This window comes from Aphis gossypii, unplaced genomic scaffold (assembly GCF_020184175.1).
Source record: "Aphis gossypii isolate Hap1 unplaced genomic scaffold, ASM2018417v2 Contig00460_ERROPOS81933+, whole genome shotgun sequence".
Classification (NCBI taxonomy): Eukaryota; Metazoa; Arthropoda; class Insecta; order Hemiptera; family Aphididae; genus Aphis; species Aphis gossypii.
In genome coordinates, this window is record NW_026083117.1 from 1 (window position 1) to 24,576 (window position 24,576).

General features: G+C 27.7%; 3 protein-coding genes across 3 annotated transcripts; 2 read left to right on the forward strand and 1 right to left on the reverse strand.

Moving 5' to 3' along the window:
- Window positions 1–4,320: 4,320 nt before the first annotated feature.
- LOC126554290 (zinc finger MYM-type protein 5-like) lies at window positions 4,321–6,008 on the forward strand. Its single transcript, XM_050209375.1, has 4 exons — window positions 4,321–4,375; window positions 4,670–4,771; window positions 4,957–5,025; window positions 5,179–6,008. The coding sequence occupies exons 1-4, from the start codon at window positions 4,321–4,323 to the stop codon at window positions 6,006–6,008; spliced, it is 1,056 nt and encodes a 351-aa protein (XP_050065332.1).
- Window positions 6,009–6,041: 33 nt separating this feature from the next.
- LOC126554295 (uncharacterized) lies at window positions 6,042–7,689 on the forward strand. Its single transcript, XM_050209380.1, has 4 exons — window positions 6,042–6,647; window positions 6,957–7,083; window positions 7,217–7,399; window positions 7,469–7,689. The coding sequence occupies exons 1-4, from the start codon at window positions 6,042–6,044 to the stop codon at window positions 7,687–7,689; spliced, it is 1,137 nt and encodes a 378-aa protein (XP_050065337.1).
- Window positions 7,690–8,868: 1,179 nt separating this feature from the next.
- On the reverse strand, window positions 8,869–12,534 carry LOC114126207 (putative nuclease HARBI1). Its single transcript, XM_050209381.1, has 4 exons — window positions 12,531–12,534; window positions 9,940–10,017; window positions 9,525–9,752; window positions 8,869–9,443 (listed from the first exon to the last, which is right to left on the reverse strand). The coding sequence occupies exons 1-4, from the start codon at window positions 12,532–12,534 to the stop codon at window positions 8,869–8,871; spliced, it is 885 nt and encodes a 294-aa protein (XP_050065338.1).
- Window positions 12,535–24,576: the final 12,042 nt, after the last annotated feature.

A 24,576-nucleotide genomic window follows, 5' to 3' on the forward strand; every position in this document is an offset into this window, starting at 1 on the left:
TTGAACTTCAACAGTTTTTAAATTGGAATTAACTGATTCCTTATTTGGACTTTTTCGGATAATATATCTAAAAACCAACCAATATACAGATTGTATAAATTATTACAAATTGTAATCTCCTATTAATAGCTTTATCAGTTATTTCTTATTTATAACCACTCCATATATCAATAGAAACTGATAGATCAACATTTCTAAATTCTAAATATAATAATTTTGATAGGAACAAATAAAAACTGTATACCTAGGTATAAAAAGTGAAATATTTACGAAATATATTGTAAATACCTATTAATGAAATATTTAAAAATACGTGATATGTGAAAATATGTAAAATAAAAAAGACTCGTTTTATTCAGGGTGTAATGAAACGTGCTTATTTTAAATCAGAATTTAGAAATTGTATTCAATAAAATTATATATTTACCTATAAAAAAATGTATATATAAATATAAATAAATATTTTTTTTACATAAAAATCCGCACACTAGTTAGTAGTTATAACATTTTTGTCGAATACAATATATTAATTGTAGTTTAATTGTATAAATTATAAATTAGATACATATATTATATTATATATTTATATAATATTAATATTAATTATTAAGTCTGTTTAACTGGTTAACTTAACCTAACCATCTGTGTATAATAATGTTTATAGCTACAAACAGCAAGTGATATTTTTAAAGAATTTATTGGGTATTTAGGTACTTGGTTACATGGGTCCTATATTCTATAATATTTGCTTGCACACCCACTAATATACACCAAGTTGTAGCCCCTCGGATTTTCATAAATGATTTCGAAGTACATTTAGTTTGAAAACTAATAACTAGATAATAAATACCTAGATCTTACATGTAGTAATGCTTTAGTATACAAATAATTAAATTTAACACTTAAAAATAAATATAAAATTGTTAATTTACTTGTCCATTTTGCTAACCAAGCATCTGTATCCTCAGTCCGTTCACCAGTAGGTATGGTCGTCAAATAAGTAAAAAATATTAAACTATTAACTAATAATTATATAATATCTATATTTGAATTATTCGATAAACGATTGACGATTAGGAAATTTAAACACAATAATAATAAAAAAGATAAAACCCGCACAGAACGCATGAACAATGAAAATAATATGGCGAGACTCGCAAAATGACATTTTCTAAAAATAAATATCAATAATTTAAAAACTTTTGATAATGATTTGATTTCGATGGCTAGTTATAATACTACTAACTATATTTTAAACATTTAAACTATTCTATTTATTACGTACAGTTAATTTCTCAAATTTTTTTCGTATTTATACCTAATTTTTTTTATTACATTTAAAATAATATATTCTTAGCAAATGTATACATTATTACGGAACCAATTAGCCTGGGCCATGGCCCAGTTGGCCCAGGCCGTAGTTCCGCCTATGACAATAGAATCTGATGTTAGGCCTCGAATCAACCGTTTGAATGATGGTTTTTCACACGTCGCCAATGGTTTCATTTCTTCAACAATGTAGTTAAAAACTAAATCCTTCACCTGTAATAAATAATTATAATTTATAAAAGCATAAAATGTGTATAAAATTGGTAGTTGTATTTATATAATTGCTTTTTGTATTTTTTTATATATTATATATATACCTATATATTTAAAGTTAAACATTAAGTATTCAAAAAGTTCAAGTTATTTTAAACAAGAAAGTTTGTTTTTAATTTATATATTGAGTCTTATTTTTTAAGGTAACTTCTGATTTAATTATTTCAATTTTATTCCAAGATATTATAGTTGTTAATTATTCAAGTGATTTTAGAACATACTTACATTTTGGAATTATCACAAAATCATCCCACAATAATAAAAATAAAAATGAGTTATGAAGTTGATATACTTAAAACTTAAGTTGTTGGTAGGTATATTTAAGTATAGATAGTTACTAGATACTAACCAGTTCTTTTGAAACTTTTGGAGTATCGTAGATTTTTGTTTGAATCTTTGTTGATGTTTCTAGGTCTTTTTTTTTCTAGCGTTCTCTACTTGAGTCATTATATGTAATATAGCCTTGTTTAAGTTACTTAGATAAATTAAGTAGCTTGTTGGTTTTTATTTTTATACATATTTTAAAAATATTTTTTATTTTTTATTACTTCATGGTTGCAAGACAGTCAAGACTTTCAGTTATCAATAAAACATCAGCTTTAATAAGCTAAATGGTGATAAGTATGATATTATGAAGTTCTATTTTGTTTTTAAATAATAATATAACTATTATGACAAGTAAATTTCAATTGTGATACATTTTAGGTAATACAATTATTTAAATACAAATGAAATCAAATTATTTTTATCCAAAGTTGTTTTAATATTATGTATTTAGTTAATAGATTATAATAAGAACTTTAATTAATCATGACATATAACTTTTTTTTATGCACCTATATTAAGTTTTCATAATAAAAATTAAAAACTATGATTTCAATAGGTAAAACAAAATTAATTTATACTACTATGAAGTCGAGGTGTACTAATCTATCTATTTACCTAATCAATTTTTTTTTAAATCAAATTAAATTTAAATAATTAATCTTACCTTTATATGGCTTAAAAAATTACCACTTGATTTTGTGGACCCACTAACAACTTTAGAACAGTTTTGACAAACAGCTGTTACTTTAAGGTTTACCACATTTTGAAGTTTGTAAAATTTGTCAAATAAATATTTATAAGAAACTTGAGTAGAAATTAGAGTTGTTGAGTCGTCCACATTTTGAGCTTCTACTGGTTCGAGGTCCAAACGAATTTTTTTATATGATGTGGAAGTTATAAATTGATCCATGATATAACTGCTTAAATATCACAAGCACTAGCACAACTCACATGTCACTAGTAATAAAAATGTTTATACCTTTTACTAGACAACGGTCGCCAAATATGAAAAATCGTTAGTCGTCGTTACTAAAATACTAATCACCAATCAGTTTTCAGTAATCATGTAGCAAACAAGAGTACATGACTATTAAGTATTGAATATCGATATTACACAGAAATACTAAATAATAATTCACAATAATCACATTTCATGTGCATGTGCATGTACCTACTAAGCGGGTAACATACTAACATGTATGACTATTGACTGTGTGTATAGGCTATAGATAGACTCTTTACTCTTTAGTCATTTTTGTATGATTTTATTATTATTTTAGTATTTTTAACTACGGCTGTGGGACGCTATTCGGCGGTCATCTCGTGCTTATCGCACCGACAACCGAGCGATCCCACATCTACAGTAATATAGGTATATGTATTATTATTATTATACTATTATGTGTGTGTGTGTGTGTGTGTGTGTGTGTGTGTGTGTGTGTGTGTGTGTGTGTGTGTGTGTGTGTGTGTGTGTGACGGATAGTATTGTTCTATTTTTAAATTATTTGTATCAATTATTATAATATTATGCCATATACAACCGTCGGGTCTGTCTCTGTCTCACTGAGACACTGCGATATTCCGATAGTGTCATGTACTCATGTCTCATGAAATAAGAACCAAGATGTAATGTGTATAATTATTTAAACTATTTTTAATTCTTTATTATTTTCAATAATCAGCCATCAGAGAGTGTTTGACTCCTACATTATCAAATATGGTATCGACGAATTTAATTTTGGTGTATTTTGAAAATGAATTGGTAAATAAACCAATACCTAATATTTTATTTTAATTATACCCATTATTGCTTGTAGATAATGTGTATAGTGCACGCCCGCACACGGGTTCTCGTATTATCGTAATATCGCCGGTTGATAACACGATTAAAGATATAATTAAAGTATATTATTAAAGTATATTTTTAATCGTGGTTGACAATAATAACCAGAAATATATTCTTCTAATTTTATAAATAATTTATATTTTATTTTAAATTTAGTAACATTGGTTTTATAATTTTGTAAGGACAGTATAATATAAAATTAATAATTATCTAGATAAGCCCAATTTTTATCTAAGCTAAACATTAGATAAATCGTAACATAATTATCTAGATACTTTATTAGATAATTTATTTGAAAATATTTTATCTAGATAATTCCCAACACTGATTCTGTAACCATTTGTTTTTTCGTAAATAAACGATGCGTACAGGGAGGTAGCAACGGGGAAACCTAATTCCCTCCCTGTCTCACGATTTACAACCGGGGGAAAAAAAAAAGGTAAATGATAAGTTTTTTCTAAATCAGAAAAACAATTTACAAGCCACATGAATTCAGTTTTTAATAATTCTTAAAATTCTATAATTGTTTTAATAGAACTAGTGACATGTTAGTTGACACAAAGTCCTCTTCAGCATTACTATCCACATTTAAAACACCAAGTATGTACTTCATTATTATTCCTGTGTTTAATATTTTTCAATTAATGTATGTACAATTTAAAAAGTACTGACATCTTAAAACGAAATGGCTAGGTAATAGAAAGTGTATTCTGAGTACTAAGTGTCTTAGTTGAGAATATTCAGAAAATATGTCATAACTCATAATATTATTAAACCATATGTTTTTTAATTGTAAACTGAATTTTCTACTATGCATTTAATATTGAAATTTATGTATTATTTTTTTTAAAATACAAATTTCATATTTTGTACCTATTGATAAACTTGAATCAGTTAGTAAAAATACAACTACAGCTATTGCTTGTTATGAAAATTGCCATCAAAATGTTGCTTCATCTAGTTCGTTTGAACTAAATACTGATCAATTAAAGCCAGGTAATTAATCTTCCTATACTTTTAAGTAAATTAATTAATTTATTCAATATTATTTATGTACCTGCATATTGACTGTTAAATATTGAACAGTTATTTACAAATTAGCTACCTAAGTATAACAACTTTTTAAATTGTATAAAATTAAAATAATATATTGTCATTGAGAACATTAATTATTTTTGCAGTACATAATGATGAAATTTATATGCCTGGTACTACTGATCATGCTGATGCTGTAGAACAATGTGAAATAGGTAAATATTACTTTTGATACTATAAACCTGTTCAAAAATCAAAATATAAAAATTAAAAATTAAAAAATACAGAATAGAATCATATTATTAAATGGCAAATCTATTCATATCCCAAACCATTAATATTGAAAACATTATTTTTATTTATTTTAGGTTCTTTGGAGAAAATTCAAAGTCAAGAAAACTCAAATTACAATCAGATTTTGGAAGGTCATGATAAGGATCATAGGGCAATTGGTAATCAAGTTTTGAAAGTTGGAGAAGATACTGTGTTTAATAACGATCCAGCTACATTTTGTAGCTTAAAAACTTTTCCTCAACATTTCATTAATTGGATTCTTAAAGCTGGTCCATCTCAACCAATGGCTGATGATTTTATAGATCATAAATTTCCAACTGAAAATAATAGGTCCTTTCATTCATCTTGGTACTACAAAATACTTCCTAGTGGTGATAAAGTAAATCGTAATTGGCTTAGTTATTCGAAAACAACAAATAAGATTTATTGTATTCATTGTATACTTTTTGGAAGACATACAAAACCATCATGGACAACGAACGGTTTTAATACTTGGTCAAGAGGCACAACTAGTATTATTGTTCATGAAACATCAGAAGTTCATTTAACAGCTTCAATTCGTGCTATGTATAGAGAAGCTTCACTACCAATTTTGCCATTGATACATGAAAAGCAAAAACAAGTTATTGCGATAAACAGAGAAATAGTAAAACACCTTATTGATATAACAATTTTTTTAGGTAGACATTCTTTAGCTTTTAGAGGACACCGTGAAGGCTGGAAAGAAAAACTCCATGGAAATTTTAAAGATTTAGCTATTCTTTTATCAAAATATTCCCCGGTTATTACCACATACATAACAGAACTAGAATCATCAGGCAAAAAAAGAAATTACTTGTCTTGGAATAGACAAAATCAGTTGATTGATTCCATTGCCTACTTTATTAGATCATCAATAATCTAAGATATATAATCAGCCAACTTTTTTTCTATAAGCATGGATACAACGTTCGATTATTCAAGAAAAGAGCAACTTTCTTTAGTTGTTCGTTATATAAAAGATTTAAATGTTTATGAACGTGTTATTGCTGTTCATGAAGTCACTTCCACTACAGGTCAAAATTTATTAGAAGTATTCACAAAAATATGTTTGGAATTAGATTTGAATTGGAAAAAATATCTTGTCGGTCAGGCCTATGATGGTGCATCAAATATGCGTGGAGCTTACAACGGTCTACAAGCTCTTATTAAAAAGCATAATTCTTCAGCCTTATATGTATGGTGTTGGGCACATCGTCTAAATCTTATTATAACAGACGCAGTTAATAGTTGTACAGATTCAGTTAAATTATTTGGTATCCTTGAAACTATATATGATTTTATTTGTTCAAGCAAAAATATAGTGTCACTTTTTGAAAAACACCAAAAAATGTTGTATCCTGGTAAATCTATACGTCGACCAAAGAGAGTTGAAACAACCCGTTGGATGTCTCATAGTTATGCATTAAATAACATTTTATCTACATATCATGCTCTTCTTGAAACATTGGAAGAGCTTATGAAGCCTGGAAAGCTAGTGATCGAAAAGAAATTAGTCAAGCCAGTAATATTTTTGATTTAATATTGTCAGAAAAAATATTACTTACAGCTTTTGTTTTTAAAAAAAATATTTGAAATTGTAGAGCCATTGAACAAAGTTCTACAAAGTAAAGATATTGATTTGTTAGGTGCCATCAATAGTGTTAATGAATGCTTAAAAATGTTAAATGTATTAAGAGATAATTGTGATATTGAATTTAATCAGATTTTTAAAACTACACATACATTTATTAAAACTTTAAATAAAACTGTTAAAGACTATAAAGTTTACAATATTTCACCTTTAACTCAAACCAGAATAATATATTCCAAGAGAAGATATGCAGAAGAATCAATAGAAGAACCAATTATAGATCCAGTGAAAACATTTAAGATAAAGACATTTTTGCCCATAATAGATGTAACTATAACACAAATCTCAGATCGATTTAGTGAAAGATGTAAAGGCGTTTTAAAAGATTTATCCTTGTTTTCGAGAAAACGTTTAAAAAATTAAACAATCTCCATCTTCTTTGCCAATTGATGCATTTAGTGAAATCTGTGATAATTACAAACAATTTTTAAATTTAGAAGACCTCAAAAGAGAATACTTACAATTTTCACATGAATATTGGAATTTTGAATGCATAAAAAAACTTCCGGAAAATTTTTACAATTCAAGTGATTATTTACTATCAGATATTGAAAATAGTAGTGATAGTGAAGATGAAGAACAAGAAAACAAGACTAAAAATAGTGTGTTTGAAAATGTAAGAAGTATACTATCATTATACAATATATGTTGTTCTTGTGGACTAAACACAATTTTCCCTAATTTATACACAGCATTAAAAATTTCACTAACATTACCTACATCTAGTGCATCACCTGAACGAATATTTTCTAAATTGAAATTGGTTAAGAATAAATTGAGAAGTACAATGAGTGCAGAAAGATTGGACGGACTAATGTTGATAGCTTGTGAGACTGATATTCATATCGACGAAGATAAAGTTTTTGATAATTTTGCAAATTCAAGTACATATCTAAAAAATCAACTTATTTAATTCCAATGTATTACATTCATAGTAGGTATTCCTCAATTTATTTTTTGCTTGTAAATAATATATTTTTAAAATTCATGTACTAAATGTAGGTGCCTAATTGCAAATTTTAAATTAGAGCAACAACTAGTTATTATCATATCTTTCTAAATACTTGGATTTACAATCGATGGTAGTTTTTATGTAAAAATTTAAATATCTGCAAATTGAGCCGACTTACATATGTACTTAATTTATAAATTTGTATATAATATATTGCCGTAACGTTTTAATATTAAAAAAAAAAAATTTATGTTGTAAGTCAATATTTATATACCTGTTTTCAATAATTTGTTATCTTTAATTGTTTTTACATATACAGTACATTGCATATTTAAATAATGTTTTTGAAAATTCCTATATTAAATATATACAAGTTAAAATATATACTATAATCATATTTCTATATAATATACAAATATACAAAATAATTTATATAATATATACTATGTTACTTATAATTATAAAAAAAACATATTGCACTTGCTTTTCTTTTTTTACTGATATCTTAAAATCATAAGAAAAATTTTGACTTGATGTTTTAGGGTAGGGATCAGAGAATCTATATATATATATGGGTGGATGTAAAAATATCGGAGGTGGGTGGTAGTTTTGAATTTCTATCTTTGCTACATAATAAAAATTGAGTTTGGGCGCCACTGTGTAATAGTATATATTATTAATAATATGATTTATATATTTATAGTGTGACAAATTTAACACAAACTATGTTATAATAGAAATAAAAAAAATACAACTTATAATAACCATAAGAAAGTATTCAAAAGTTCTACTTCTACTGATCAAAAACAGATATCAGCCAGCTCTACAGAAATGCTTAATAGTAAAAAAGAACTTATAGACCTGCAAAAAAAATATCTTCAACAAATGATTGACTACAACAAAGAAGAACATAATCTTAAGATACAATTTTTAAAAGAAGAACATGAATTAAAAATGAAAATGCTTCAAAAATAATTGATCTAATTAAAATTTTTTACTAACTTAATAGTTCTTTTTGGAATTTAATAATTTTAAGATATAATTATATAATTATAATAAAATAATATTTCCTAGTATACATTTAAAGTAAAATATATAAATATATTTAGTTGTTTTAAATATTCTTAAATTTTAAAGGTTTCAAAAATAGTCTCTAATTAAACTCGTTCTAACAGATGTTTTATTATTTCCTCTTTCTTCTACAGCTAATGGTACATTCCACTCTTCATGTATAGGTTCTTGGTTCATAATATTTGGGTCTATTGGAGGTATTGATTCTCCTAATACTGAAGCCAAATTATGTAGTACGGCTGTAGCTACTATTATTGCTTGAGCTCTATCTGGTGTTGTTCTTATACCAAGTGACAATACTGGGAATCTCCTCTTCCATACTCCAAACAAACGTTCTATTGTATTTCGAGTTCTTATTTGAGATTCGTTGTATAATAATTCAGCATTTGTATTTGGAGAGATTAATGGAACTAGTATATATGGACGACACTCATAACCTCCATCACCTAATAAAATATTATCTCCCATTTCGTTTGTTTCAAATTTAAAATGTATTGTTGAGTTGTTAAATATGACTTGGTCATGGTTCGAACCAGGCCATCTCGCAACTATATCAAGAATCTCAAGTGAAGGTCCTCCGACTACTTGGACATTTAATGAAAAATAACCTTTCCTATTTCTATACACTTCTGCTATATTTCCTCCTAAAAATATAAACAAAAGTAAGTCGCCTAATTTAATATAATTTAAAAATAAATAATGGATGAAGTAGTTCAATAAATTACCAGGTGATTGAAGTTTGACATGAGTACAATCAATGGCACCTATAATTCTTGGAAATCGTGCTATATTGTAAAATTTCAATCTAGTTTCCTGAATACTACAATGATGGTCTGGCATTTTAATATACAACGGTCTTAAAGAAGCTATAGCTTCAGTAACTGTTCGAACAATATTACAGGCTGTAGTTTTACTCACGCCTACAAAGTCTCCAGCAGCAAGCAAAATTGTCCCTAATGCGTAAAACCTAAGTGTCAATAACAATTTCGTTATAGGCAATATGGCACGGTTTCTGAAAAGTAAATTAAAACAGAATTTTAATTTATATTTTTAATATAGAAACATATGAATACCCCCCCCCCCTCTCAAACGTTTAGCCACTCTAGAGCTTTAACCACCCACACTTGGACACTTGGACACTTGGAAGTACCATTTTGTTCAATAGGAATGCTTTAAAGTTTAAATTGACACATGGAATTACCATGTGATTATGTGAACCTATATATAAAACGGAAATAATTATCAATAATAATCAATAGTGCCAAAATGCGCAATAATATGCTTAATATGGGCAACTCAACTTTTTATTTCATAAGTAACCATTGGAAATATTACTGACACATCAGTAATGCCACTTTTTGGAAGGTATTTAGAATTCTGCTATAGCAGTAATAATATTTTAAATTGTCAATATAGATACAAATAGATGATTACTATTTAATATGCAATAAAATTAATCGATTGTCCGTCAACGTGCTAAGTGCTAACGTAATGTGAAAAATTCCCAATTTTATAATTATAATACTGCCTAATCTGCTCTTGCTGATGGCTAATTTACTTTAGAAATAGTTAGATATAAATATATCTATAACAATAACTTCATATAAATATATACAATAAATTACTTACCTGTTCGTTTTTGACTTTAAATGAAATTCAATTTAGATAAAAGTTCAATAACTGTGGTTTTTTTTAGTCTAAATCTCATAAAAAATTCATCATCATCCCACATTTCTAAATCGTCCATTCGATTTCGAATACTTTTTTTTTTTTTGTGTTTCGGCAAATCTTCAATATTGTATTCATCTTCATCAGATATAATATCAAAATTGCAAAACATTTTTTTAGTTAAAAATGATTATAAGCTTATATAAGACTCGAAATTAAACTAAATCAATTGTATAGTAAAACTCTATAGGTATTAGGTACAGTTTTTATAACATCTTTTCACCATATGATAATAATCCGATATAACCATAGATTATCCTCCAGATAAAATACTTATTCAGTAGTAAAACTGTTTGGCAAGTTACCAATAACTTTACCAACAGCTTCAGGGATAACTAGACATTGTAGATTATCCGATGGATAAGTTTAACTATGAGTTATCTAAAGGTGGTAGAACCGGCCCTAATTGATTCAAATAACCGATGTACTGTTTCAATAATCCGATTTATTTTAAATGTTTTAATATACGGGTGATCCGTCCCGGTATAATTTGTTTTAATAACGTGATTGTATCAATAATCCGTATTTCTAATAATAGGCTTCTACTGTATATTAATTATTGAATAAAATATTACCATTTACAGTTTCAAAAATAAAAATAATAAAATGGAATCATCTACGTTCATCAAACTACAAATTGAAGAAATGTATGAACGGCGTGAAACAAATTTTACCGATGCAGACGAAGAAGAAAAGATACACAAAGAAAAAATAAGAATAATAAACCAAATAATTAGAAAATTAAAAGAGGAAAAAAAACAACTTAAACTTAACTATGAAAAATCACAATATGCATTATTTAAATCTGAATTAAGTATATGCAATTGTTTAAATTCACTGCACAAACAATTAGAATCTTTGAATCTAGACTAAAACTATTCTAAAACTTTGCTATATTTATCATATAATAATATACATTAAATAATATAATGAAATTTAATGTAACAAAGTATTTTCGTAAAAATTCAAGGTTGACACGTACCACAATAATGTATAATTCTACATGTCAGCTTTGAGTTATATTCCACAGAAGTGATTGTACGGTACGTATGTTTGGTCTATGTGCGTAAATGGCAAAGTTCCAGAGTTGTGAATGAATCGCACCATCGTTGCTGTTCACTGCGCATACCACTATCATGACCCTACAACGCGTTCGTATAATCTGAATCCGATCACGTTCGGTGGCTGTGACATGTCATTGAATAACATACTTTAATTACATTTCCTGTAATATTCTGGTGAAATAATAATTAAAACGTACACTACAACAAGCTGAATATCTGATACACTAATAATTAAAACATTAATCACTTAGGAATATGAACAAATGTATTATTATTATTATTTTTTTAATATAAATTTATTTACAGTTACATAATGAAAAGAAATACAATTACTAAACGTAGACGGATGGAATCAGCTATTAAGGGTGAACTTGTTGAAATTGAACGATTTAAAAACTGTTCGAGAACGTTTATTGTTAAAAACAAGGAAGAAATAATAGACTACTATGTATTTTTTAGTTATGTTTCTGAAATGTTAATTTCTAGGTTAACACAATCAAGCCAACAGTCAACAATTAAATTTAGTTTACATATTGATAGCACGTATGAACAACTATTAACGAATGAAGTACAAGATATGTCATTTAAAACAACAAACGTATTAGCATGCATGCAAATCATCCAATTTTAATAGTTTATTAAACAAAATGTATAACAAACTATTATCTGAGGAAGAACAGTTTATATCAAAAAAATCAGGCAGTTATAAATGTAAAAAATAACGATAACAAATGTTTCAAGTATTCAATACTAAGTAAGTACGATAATCGTTTAAATTAATCTCGGTTTAACAAAAAATATTTTGGTATGTTGAAAAAAAGTGGGTTTAATTTTAAATGCATCGATTTTCCAATACATATAACTCAGTTAAAAAAATTTGAAAAAATAAACAATGTATCAATAAATATTTACAGCTTAGATGATAATAATGTAATTTACCCATTACGTATAACCAATATTGAAAAAAAAAATCATTTTGATCTTTTTCTATTTGATGATAATAATACAGCTCATTATTGTTATATTAACAACTTCTCGAGGTTTATTAGAAGCCAAAGAACTAAAAATTGTTCAAAATTGATTAGATGTAAGAGATGTTTTACAAGTTTTGGAAATAAACCGTGTAAAAGCAAACTTTGGGGTGAAACAGGATTAATTAGACATAAAGAAATGTGTATTAAAAATAAATTAGGAAGATCTATAATGTTTGAAAAAGGAGATGACGATTTCATATATTTCAAAAACTATAAAAATACACAACGAATCCCAATTGTTATATACGCTGACTTCGAATGTATTTTAAACCCTAAACAACCTGATAAATTCTTTCAAAATGGTAAAAAAAAAAATACTCATTTTACACATTTACATAAACTTATGAGTTACGGGTTTTATGTAAAAGTTGACTATAATATTATTTCGAAAAAATTAATAAAAAAGTTTGAAATTTCTAGAAAAGTAGTAATATACAGAGGTAAAAATGCTGCAAAAAAATGTATGAATAGTATGATAATTATAGGAAATAAAATTAATGATATTTATAAAACTAATTTACCAGTTAATAAATTGACTTTAAAAGAAGAAAAACATTTTCAAAAAGCTAAGGTTTGTGAAAAATGTTTATTAACTTTCAAAGATAATAATTTATTAAAAGTTCGAGATCACTGTCATATAACTGAAAATTACAGACGATGTAATTGTGTAAAATGTAATTTTCAGCTAACTAATCCATCATTTGTACCAATCTTCTTTCATAATCTGGCATATGACAGTCACTTTATAATTCGAGAACTTGGATGTAACGATAAAGATATTCATGTTATTCCTAATTCATCTGAAAAATATATATCATTTAGTAAAGAAATCGCACCAAAATTTAATATAAAGTTTGTTGATACATACCGTTTTATGGCTGAAAAATTAAGTAAACTAGCAAAAAATTTATTCGAAGATAAGTTGAGGTTTAGAGAAACTATTAAAATATTTTCTATTGAAGTGTTAGATTTAGTTACACGAAAAGGAGTCTTCCCTTATGAATATGTTGATAGTTGGAGTAAACTTAATGATTATTTTTTACCTTCAAAGCTTGAATTTTACCGGATGAAAATATTACTGATGACTATTATATATATGCGAAAAATGTATGGAACGTGTTTAATATAAAGACATTAGGTGAATATAGCGATCATTATTTAAAAACTGATGTTGCTATACTATAGTGTGACCAGACGTCCCCCATTTGGGGGGATTGTCCCGTTTTTCAGAGGAGCATCCCGCTTATCTAAATGTCCCACTTTTGTCCCGCATTTATGAAATATGAAAATTGAAATGTATAAGTATATTGTATTTGTGTATAATATATTTTATCATGATTCTACACTCTACAGGACATTGTATCAGACTTGCAATCATGAATTGATAATAATATATTCTTGTGTCACTGATTAGAATTATTATCAATTTGGCGGCACTGCTATAGTGAATAGATACAAACACAATTAAAGATAGTACTATCTTAGATGAAATTTCATCTATTCTGTGATATGAGCAGGCTGTTATCATGGATAATTCCCATTCAGAATTCCGGTGACCGGTATTCGTATTTCGTATAATAATTAATAATCCTTAACGTAAAGTGACCGTGTCAATTCATAAATCATATTTAACCAAAATGGGTAAACCTAAACGTTTGTGTCGATTTACGCCTGAACTTCGAAATAAGTACAGTTTCCTAAAAGAAATCAACGGATCTGATTCCGAACTACTATGTGGAAAATGTAAACGAACTTTCAGTATTTCACACGGAGGTGGATATGATATTGAAAGACATATTCAATCAATTAAACATAAATCTGCAGATATAGGCGTTTCATCAAGTAAGTCATTAACGACATATTATAAAAGTAGCGCACCAAGTTCAAGAGATTTGGGAATAGCAGCTGCAGAAGGTGCTTGGGCATACCATACAGTTTCTGAAAATCAGAGCTTTCGTTCGCATGACTGCTTTTCTAAACTTACACAGGCTTGTTTTGAACCTAAATTTCATTGTGCCAGAACAAAGTGTGAAAAAATAGTAACCAATGTTTTTGCTCCATATGCAATTGATATTCTAACTAATCAGCTTAAAAACGCAAATTGCATAAGTATTTTAACTGATGCTTCAAACCATGGAAATATTAAGTTGTTTCCTTTGCTTGTTAGATTGTTTGACCCCCTATATGGAATTCAGATAAAAATATTAAATGTTGAGTCTCAGCCAGGTGAAACTTCTGATATTATTATAAATTATATTGTAAAAACAATAGATGATAATAACATTAGAAATAAAGTAGCTGCATTTTGTGGGGACAACACCAACTGTAATTTTGGTGGTGTTTCAAGACGTGGCACTAATAATGTGTTTCATAAATTACAAGGAAAGCTGGGAAAACAATTAATTGGAGTTGGTTGTGCTGCCCATATTATCCACAATGCTATACAAACCGCTGCTGACTGTCTTCCTATTGATATAGAATGTATAATAGTAAAAATCTATTCTTTTTTTTTACATTTACACTGTTAGAGTGGAAGAATTGAAAGATTTTTGTATGTTTGTAGAAATTGAGTATAAAGCTACTCTTGGCTACAGTAAAACAAGGTGGCTTTCGCTTATGCCATCATTAGAAAGAATTTTAAAACTGTTTCCTGCTTTAAAATCTTACTTTTTGAGTCTAGATAAATTACCTCTAATATTAAAAACATTTTTTAGCAATCCTTGTGCAGAGCTATGGTTAAACTTTATTCACAGTCAAGCTGCCACATTCCATCAACATGTTTTGAACATAGAAGGCCAAAACATACTTGCAGTTGAAGTATTTAATAAGATAAAACAACTTAAAAACAACTTGATGCATAAAAAACAAAATAAATTCATTCCTTTGTCTGTAAGAACGCTTATTAGGCAACTAGAATATGATGGATTAGTACAAGAATCTGACATTCTAACTATAATTGAAAGTTTTTATAGTACTTCTGAGCAATATTTAACATCTTGGACTTTTCATTTTGAAGAACTAGAAATAATGGAATGTATTACCCTTAAAAAAGTACCAAATTGGTCTGAAATAGAAAAGGTTGCTGAGTTCATTTCAAATAAAGGATTTTTCAATCCTAATAATGATACTGCATTATTTGATCAATTTATGCTTACATTACAATATGTTACACAAGAGAAAATTGATGAATGGAACTTAGAAAAAAAACCCACGGATCAACGCTGGGTTTGTATTTTCAAATATTTTAAAGAAAAAGACATACAATGTGATAAAATGATAATAATAGTAGAATATGTGTTATGTCTGCCGGGTTCCAATGCATCAACTGAACGTGTTTTCAGTCACATATCAAAAATTTGGACCAAGGAAAAAACTCAGTTGAACGTGTCTACATTAAAGGCATTAGTAATAATTAAGTTAAACTTTGATTACACTTGTTTGGAATTTTATGAATTATTAAAAAAAAATAATTTGTTACTAAAAAAAATTGTATCTAAGGATAAGTATTAAAACTGTAATTGTGATTGTAAATTAAACTTTGTTTAAGTAAAAACTTTAACATTTTAAAATATGTTGTATCTAATGTTTGTCTGATTTGTTTATAATCAAAAAAAAAAATTTCAAATAAAATGAAATGTAATGTATATGTATTTGCTATTATTATGTATTTACATTTTACGCACCTCTTTTTTTAAGTGTCCCCCTTTAGGATAAAATAATTATGGTCAAACTACTATACTAGCTAATGTGTTTGAAAATTTCAGAGACTTATGTTTGTCTACTCTTGCGCAGTTGAGCTAGATCCTGCTTATTATATGACTGCTCCAGGATTTGCGTATGACTGTATGCTTAAATATACTAAGATCGAATTAGAAAGGTTGAAATGCCCTAACATGCTTTTGTTTATCGAGAACTCAATTCGTGGGGGAATAACTCAATCAACTAAAAGGTATGCTAAAGCAAATATACCAAATATTGATGGGTTGAATTATAATTCTAACGAACCGATTACATAGATAACATATCTTGATTGTGTAAATTTATATGGAAAGTCTTGTCAACAGAATTACCTTTTAAAGATTTTGAATGGGTTGATGACTTAAATATAGACGTAACTAAAATTGCTGATGATTCTGAAGTTGGATATATATTAGAAGTTGATGTCGACTACCCTAAAAATTTGCATAAAACTCATAATGATTTCCCGTTTTTACCGTTAAACGAATGTCCACAAAATTCTAATGTTAAGAAATTGTTAACTACACAATTACCGAAAAAAAACTATATTGTTCATTACAAAAATTTAAAACAAACGATTTCTCACGGTTTTGAACTTGTAAAAATTCATCGAGCTATCCGATTTTCTCAAAAGAAATGGATGGCATCGTACATTGAATTATGTACTAAAATGAGAACAGAAGCTAAAAACGAGTTTGAAAAAGAATTCTGGAAGCTTTTAATTAATAGTGTTTTTGGAAAATGTATGGAGAATGTTCGAACAAGAATTTCTATAAAACTGATTTCGTCAGAAAAAAAGCTAATAAATTAATGGCAAAAACTAATTTTAAAGATAGAACTATATTCCCTACGAATCTTATGGCTATTCATCAACATAAGGAAACTATTAAATTCGATAAGGCGATTTAAGTAGTATACATTTGTATGTTCTGCGCACTTTTACTGCGGAGATTGCAAATTTTTAAGGGGGATTTTTCCCCTCAAACTTTTTTTTCTCCGCTGTACCAGAATGCGGTGATTTTAAAATTTTTAGGTGGATTTTCCCCCTCAAACTTTTTTTTCTCCGCTGTACCAGTAAAAAAACACTGATTTTCAAAAACCATAATGTATGTTCTGCGCACTTTTGACTGCGGAGATTGTAAAATTTTAAGGGGGATTTTTCCCCTCAAACTTTTTTTTTCTCCGCTGTACCAGTAAAAAACACTGATTTAAATTTCACACTATACACTATTTATTTCCCGTGTAACACAGACGGAGTATTCCGCTACAACCAATAAATTTTTTTCTATGTTACACATAAAGTTTAAGCAGTGTATATACACACTTCTTAATTATATTTTTTAGTCATGTTTTTTTTTTAAAAAATAAAAAATAATACGTTTTGGTTCAAAATAAAAAAAATATATTTATATGTATTGTCTCATTATTCTAAATTAATTTTAAATTGATTAAACTAGTTTTCTTACTTCCCTAGTAAAAGGTACATATTCTACAATGCGATCATGAATTAATATACAATAAGCAGTTACACCTGAAAGAGATTCTGATGCTTCAATTTCTAATTGAACATCTACTGATGAAGCTGTAGCTGAATCATTCTGTTTTGACGTATCGATAACAATAATTGGAACTTGCGTTAAAAATGTAGATGGGCTTAATATCGGGTTCCGAATACTTTTTTCATAGTACGATTCTTGAAACGATTTATACATATCATATAATAAGGTGAAATTATTTTTCGTAAAATCTAAATTCAAATTATCATAAGGATATGCTATTGAGTTTAAAAATACTTTTACATTAGTTATATTACAATGATCGAATACACCACAATCTTTTTCTAACGAATTTTTACGTCCTTTTTGTAATCCAATTATATTAAATCGTGGTTTTTCTAATTTTTATGCTGTCTTCAAGTTCGACACAATTTTTTTTTGTGGTTCCGAGTTCAGGATATTCAAAAGTTTCAAAAGATCTGAACGGGATAAACAAACTTTTTTCTTTTTCAATAAGTTTTAATAATTTTAACCTTTATTCATCATCAACAGTAATATGTGGAACCTTCCAAACTATTTTATTCAAAACAACTTTTCCAGAATTTGTACTTGCATTGGTTATTACCTTTAGAGCGTTTAAATCGTTGACATCGAGTTAATATTAGTTCTAATCTAGAATTAACTAATATCTTTTTAAAGTCTTCAAATAGACCTAACCAATATTTCAACGGAATGCATGCACTAAATTTTCCATTATTATTTGCTGGGTTTGAACTATTTTTAAAAATCCAACCAGCATTTTCATAACAATTATAATTATCAGGTGTACCTGATAGATAACCTTTTAACGAACTAGAAATACCAAGTACACGTGTACTATCTACTTCTATTCTATATGAACCTTGAGCTATATTGCACAATACTTTTATTGAATTAACACTGTTTAAATTTACCACTTTCTTTGAACGATGACCATCAATGTATTGCATGTCTGGTTCATAATTTTTTTTTTCAAATCCCAATAAATGTCCTATACTGTTTGCTACGTTAAAACGTATTGTTGCATTACTGAATATGGTTGTCCTAAAATCTACTGGATCAATTCCGATATCAAAAGTTATTTTCTCTGTTAGTTTTATTAAAATGTATTCGTTAACATTATAAAAGTCATCTATTTGCGTCAAAATTTGATTTTTAATATCCTTAATACTGCAACGATCTCTGATAGTTAAATGTAATATATAAATTACCATAGCCAACAATACTCTAAACATTGGGAGCATAGAGGACATCCTTATAGTTATGTTAGGGTGAGCAGTCAAGCAAGCAATAATAAAACCGAATCTAAAAACAAAAGGTAATAACCAATCGAAAGTATCATAGCCCGTATGCTTTCTACCCGCAGGAAGGTAATAACAAATAATCTGGTGACATATTATGGATACGTAATTACCACACGGTAGAGTATATTAGTTGCGGAAGCACTCACCCGATAGAATATTATAGTCATATAATTGACGCGCGCTATCGCCCGGATGACGCAAAGCGTGGGCAGAAGCGGATGCAGGTGCAGAAGACCAACAGGAGTCTGAGGGTACCGTGGGAGTCCCTAGACGATAAAAAAGGGGGTCCAGATTAGGCACAATTCAGACGTGATCCACCAGAGTTAGAGCGAGCACCTTCACGTCACCCAGATCAATAGTTTTGTCATTTGGACATAGAATATTTTTCACAACTTCAATTAATTGGACTTAGAATAATTTTTAAATAAAAACACTTAGAATAATTTCGAGAGTTTTCATTATTTCAAAAACAACCTTTCCGATTCGACATCAATTCAACTGATTGTACGTGGCACGTTACAATACCGTAACACCCCTTTTTCAGTGTGATATAACAGGTTGGAAATTTATTATTATTTAGTAAACGATCGGGGTTTTCTAAATGTATTTCAAACTGGTTATTAGTTTCATTTATGTTTGGAAATGTATTATATGTTTGTAAATTTAACAAAGCAATTTCCGAGTCATCGTACTCATCAATTGCTGGAAAATAATGTACAGATAATGTAGTCGTATTACCAGTTAAACTTAATGTAATTGATTAATACATTGTAATAATTCAAGACATAAATGTCCATAATTAAATGAATTAAAATCTTGATAATTTGAATAGTTATATAAAATCGTGTTTCCTTTGAAATACTTTTGTAATTCAATTGGTGGAGGTAAATCACCGAAGCTATCAAAATATACAACCTTATCTTTAATTTTGTAAAACGCTACCCAATGACTTCCATCACCTGAAGATACGTCTAAGTTTAATATACCACATTCAATTGGTCGTGGACTTTTAGGTAAGTCATCTCGTGAAAAGACTCCTCGGAAATGATTGATATTAAACTTTACAATGTATTTTATAATGTCTCTAGATGTGAGTGGTCTGTCAGGTAACGTTTTTATCAGTTTTTTTCCTTGATCCATTATTGATTAAATTCAATCCGCTACCTTTCTTTTTTTCGAATTTTGAATTGCATTATAAACACTAGCACTCCCAGACATTAAACTACCGAGAGCTGATAACCCCGCGAAAATAGGAATTAGAGGAATCGCACCTCCTGTCTGACCTGGTGTTAAAAACAATCTTTTACCATTAGGATTTTTCTTAACCTTTCCTTTTTTTGCAGCTAGTGTTCTCTTTTTTATTTTTTTATTACTTTTATGTTTACCTTTATAACTCATACCTATTTTCTGTTTAACCTTCATCATACTTTATTTCAGTATTTATAAAGAAGTTTATAAAACCTTCACCAGTCTTATCTGATTTCTACTTACAGGTTGAGCACACTATCTTTCACTGGTTATAAATTTAAAAAATCCAGAGTATTTATAAGAAAAAAAATGGATTTGATTGAACAGAAAGATAAATTAGATATTTCAAACGTTGATACTCAAATAATAAAAAAAAACGTCAAGACATGGACCGTTATTACCTGATACTATACGTGCTATTATAGTCGGTCCTAGTGGTTCAGGTAAAACAAATATAATGTATAATCTAATCACTCATGAAAACGGAATAAGATTTGAAAATATTTATTTATACTCAAAAACTTCTAATCAAGAAAAATATGTTTTATTTAAAAAAATAATAGATGATATAAAAGGTGCTAACATTTTTATATTTTCAGACGCTGATAAAGTTATAAAACCGAATTTAACTAAAAAGAATTTTGTAATAATTTTCGATGATGTTTTATGTGGTCCGCAGTCGATAATAAGAGAATATTTCGGAATGTGTAGACATTCAGGTGCTAGCTCTGTATTCTATTTAGCACAAACATATTCTAAAATTCCGAAGCAACTGGTAAGAGATAATTCAAATTTATTAATAATTCTAAAACAGGATGATACAAATTTAAAACATATATTCAATAATCATTCATCAGCGGATATGGATTTCTCAGAATTACGGAAAACTTCTCATTTCTGCTGGAATCATAGTGATTACGGATTTATGGTTATTGATAAAACACGTGAAATGAATGAAGGTAGATATAGATGTGGTTTTCATACTTTTATTAAAAAAATAAGTATATAAATATAGTTGTAATATAGACAAAATCTACATAGTATTATCTTTAGTTGAAGGAAACAGATATATTAAGTTCATTATTTTCAATGAATAAAGATAAAGTTTTGTTAAAAAATTTGATATTATCAAAAAAAAATATCAAACGTAAAATAATGAACATGAAGCGTGGTGTTATAGATTCTGATAACTATTTTCGCGAAACATTTATACCTTTACTCAAACCATTGACTTCAATTCCAGAAAAAAACACTTCATTTATTTCTGACACTACTAAAAAAAAAAATACCTTGATCACTAGTGATGGAGATAGCGAAAACGGATCAAATTCATCGTTCGATAATTTTTTAATTTCTAATCCTAAACTACAACGGTATGATCAATCGTATGGCATGCATTATGATTCGGTTAATGATCAACTTAAAATATCAGATATTCCTGTCACTTTTGATTATGGTAACTTACGCTTGCTTGATAATTACTACCCTTGGACTAAAGGACTTTGGTCTTTATTATATGAGAAAGTACCAAAAAATATGACGATAAAAGATATGGAATCATATTATAATATTCTAAAAACAAGTAAAGTTTATTTAAAGGCAGACGGGAAACCTAAAACCTCAAGATATTTCAAATGGATGAACGTTGTAAAACCTCTATATGATCGAATGAAAATTGATGAAAAACAATTAAATGAGGAAGTATTGAAAATAAATAACACAAAAGTTAAAACTCCTTCTCAATTAAAATTAAAAGAATTTGATAACTTTTTATCTAGCCCAGGCGCAAAACGAAGAAACATTATTGATGATACAGCCATATCAAATGAACCATTTCACCTTCTTCTTCAGTGATTAGTTCTAAATTTGAAGAACCTCCAACTGTTCAGCTATTTAAATTTAGTTTATCACCGTCAGTTAAGAAAAGGATCTGGTTTATATAAAGATGTAATACCTCATACACAATTAGTGTATTATGATGATCCAAATGAATTAGTTGTTAGATTAAATCTTTTAACATCGTCCCAAAATGCTGATAATACTGGTGTAAATAATGAAATCATATCTATTATAGAAGAATTACGTGAGAGGAATATTATAGTTTAATGTCTACATTAGAGGGTTTAGGTAATGAGCTACATCGACCTGCAAGAAAAGTATTTCCAAGACGTAGTATAATAACACGATTTAAAGATGACCTTTGGCAAGCTGATTTAATGGATATGCAATCTCATTCTAAACAAAATCTTGGTTTTAAGTATATTTTAGTTGTTATAGATACATACACGAAATATGTATGGGTAGAATCATTGAAAAATAAAACAGGAAAAGAATGTACAAAAGGTATGTTTAATATATTAATACCCGGTTGCACCAAACTAATCGTTATCTATCGGTAAATTATTTTTCCTCGTGTTAAATTTTAATCTAATGATAAATAAACGTTTGTTAAATTAACACTTGTTAAATTTAAGAGTGTTGCACAATCATTGTTTTGTATTTCGGTTATTACCAAAATACTGGTTAACAAATAAATGGTACCTGCAATACAAGTTGATAATTGATATTATCATCATAATCATATCATCGAATCTTATCAATGATAAACTGATTTATACTTGTGTATAATTTAAAAATGTCTGTTATAAGCTCGAATTAAAGTTTATTTCGTGCCTTCGTGGCTTTAAGTTTTACTTTATTGTGTATAATTTCTGAACATGTACAAGAAAAATAGAGGGAAGAATTTTACAGAAGACGAGAGAAAACTTTTGTTAGATTTAGTTGTGCCATATAAAGAAATTGTTGAAAATGTTAAGGTAAAGTTATATCTCATATTATATATTTATATTATTATTATTGTTATTAGTTTCATTGTATTTATAAAAGGGTTCTAAATTTTAGACTGATAATATTTGGAAATTCAAAAAGGACGAAGTATGGGACATTATATTAAAACAATACAATAGTAATACACGGCAACTTTCTGGGATACGAAACGTATCTCAGTTAAAGACTTGCTATGCTACAACAAAGAGAGACACCAAAAAAGAAAAATCAAATAAAAACGTATGAACATTATTGTATTTTAAATAATATTTTTAATATTTAATATGAGTGTTATTAAGACTTGAATTTTTATTTAGGTTGAAATTTACAAGGAACATTATAATAAAACTTTACTATCTTCTGTAGATGAAATTGATGCCAATATATTAATTGATTTAATTATGCCACATAAATATACTATTGAACAAGTAAATATTTTATTTAACTTAGAAATAAATATTGTTATTCTTAAATTCTGTAAGAAAATGTTGTGATTTATCATAAATTATGTAAGAAATAGTATAATGGTATAATAAAGCCCCCCCCCTGTTTGTGCCTATGGTACAAATAGATTATAATTTTAGGAAAGTATTTAAAACATTGTACTTAAATACTTTTTCTTAAGGAGCACTCTTTTCTAAAAACCACAGTTAATCATTTGTTTTTTTAATTTCTATGAATAGAATGAGTGTCCACAAAAAATTGATGGCATTTGGGAATCTATTCAAGAGTCATACAACTGTCAAACTACTACTGGATATAAATCTAAATCAGACCTACAATATATGTATAAAGCATACATTAAAGAAGCAAAAACAACGAAACGTAAACACAAGGTATCTTCTTCAAACCACATTAATTATTTAATTTATTTTAAATAATAAAAATAATTTTAAAACTAGGAAGAAGTATATAAAACTGGTGGTGGGCAGTCATCTCTTCCATTGACATCAATTAAGGAAAAGGTCATGAGTATACTTGGTGATAAAATGGATCCATTAGAAAATAATTATGATTGTGATACTGAATACAGAGGTAATTTAAAAATTGCATTTAATTTTATTTATTGGGCACAAATACAATTTCTATCTAATGTTTGAAATAAGCTATAACTGTTGAAGAAAATAGTCCTATTGAAGAAAATAGTCTTGTTGAAGAAAGTAGTCCTGTTGAAGATCATAGCTATAAAATTCTGACCGTTGAACCTGTGTATGATGGTATGATCTGTTCAATTTTTTTTAATACATTAAAATACAATAAATTAAATTATTTTTTTTAGACACTGGTGTTTACAAAGACA

Bases quoted from the DNA above. Each gene is read 5' to 3' on its own strand.
- LOC126554290 (XM_050209375.1), top strand. From the start codon at position 4,321: ATGTTAGTTGACACAAAGTCCTCTTCAGCATTACTATCCACATTTAAA. The intron at 4,376-4,669 runs GTATGTACTTCA...AACTTGAATCAG, and splicing joins ATCCACATTTAAAACACCAA to TTAGTAAAAATACAACTACA. The intron at 4,772-4,956 runs GTAATTAATCTT...TTATTTTTGCAG, and splicing joins TACTGATCAATTAAAGCCAG to TACATAATGATGAAATTTAT.
- LOC126554295 (XM_050209380.1), top strand. From the start codon at position 6,042: ATGGATACAACGTTCGATTATTCAAGAAAAGAGCAACTTTCTTTAGTT. The intron at 7,084-7,216 runs GTAAAGGCGTTT...TAAATTTAGAAG, and splicing joins AGATCGATTTAGTGAAAGAT to ACCTCAAAAGAGAATACTTA. The intron at 7,400-7,468 runs GTATACTATCAT...ATTTATACACAG, and splicing joins TGTGTTTGAAAATGTAAGAA to CATTAAAAATTTCACTAACA.
- LOC114126207 (XM_050209381.1), bottom strand. The intron at 9,753-9,939 runs GTGTCCAAGTGT...TTTACGCATTAG, and splicing joins GAACAAAATGGTACTTCCAA to GGACAATTTTGCTTGCTGCT. The intron at 9,444-9,524 runs GTAATTTATTGA...TTATATTTTTAG, and splicing joins TGTCAAACTTCAATCACCTG to GAGGAAATATAGCAGAAGTG.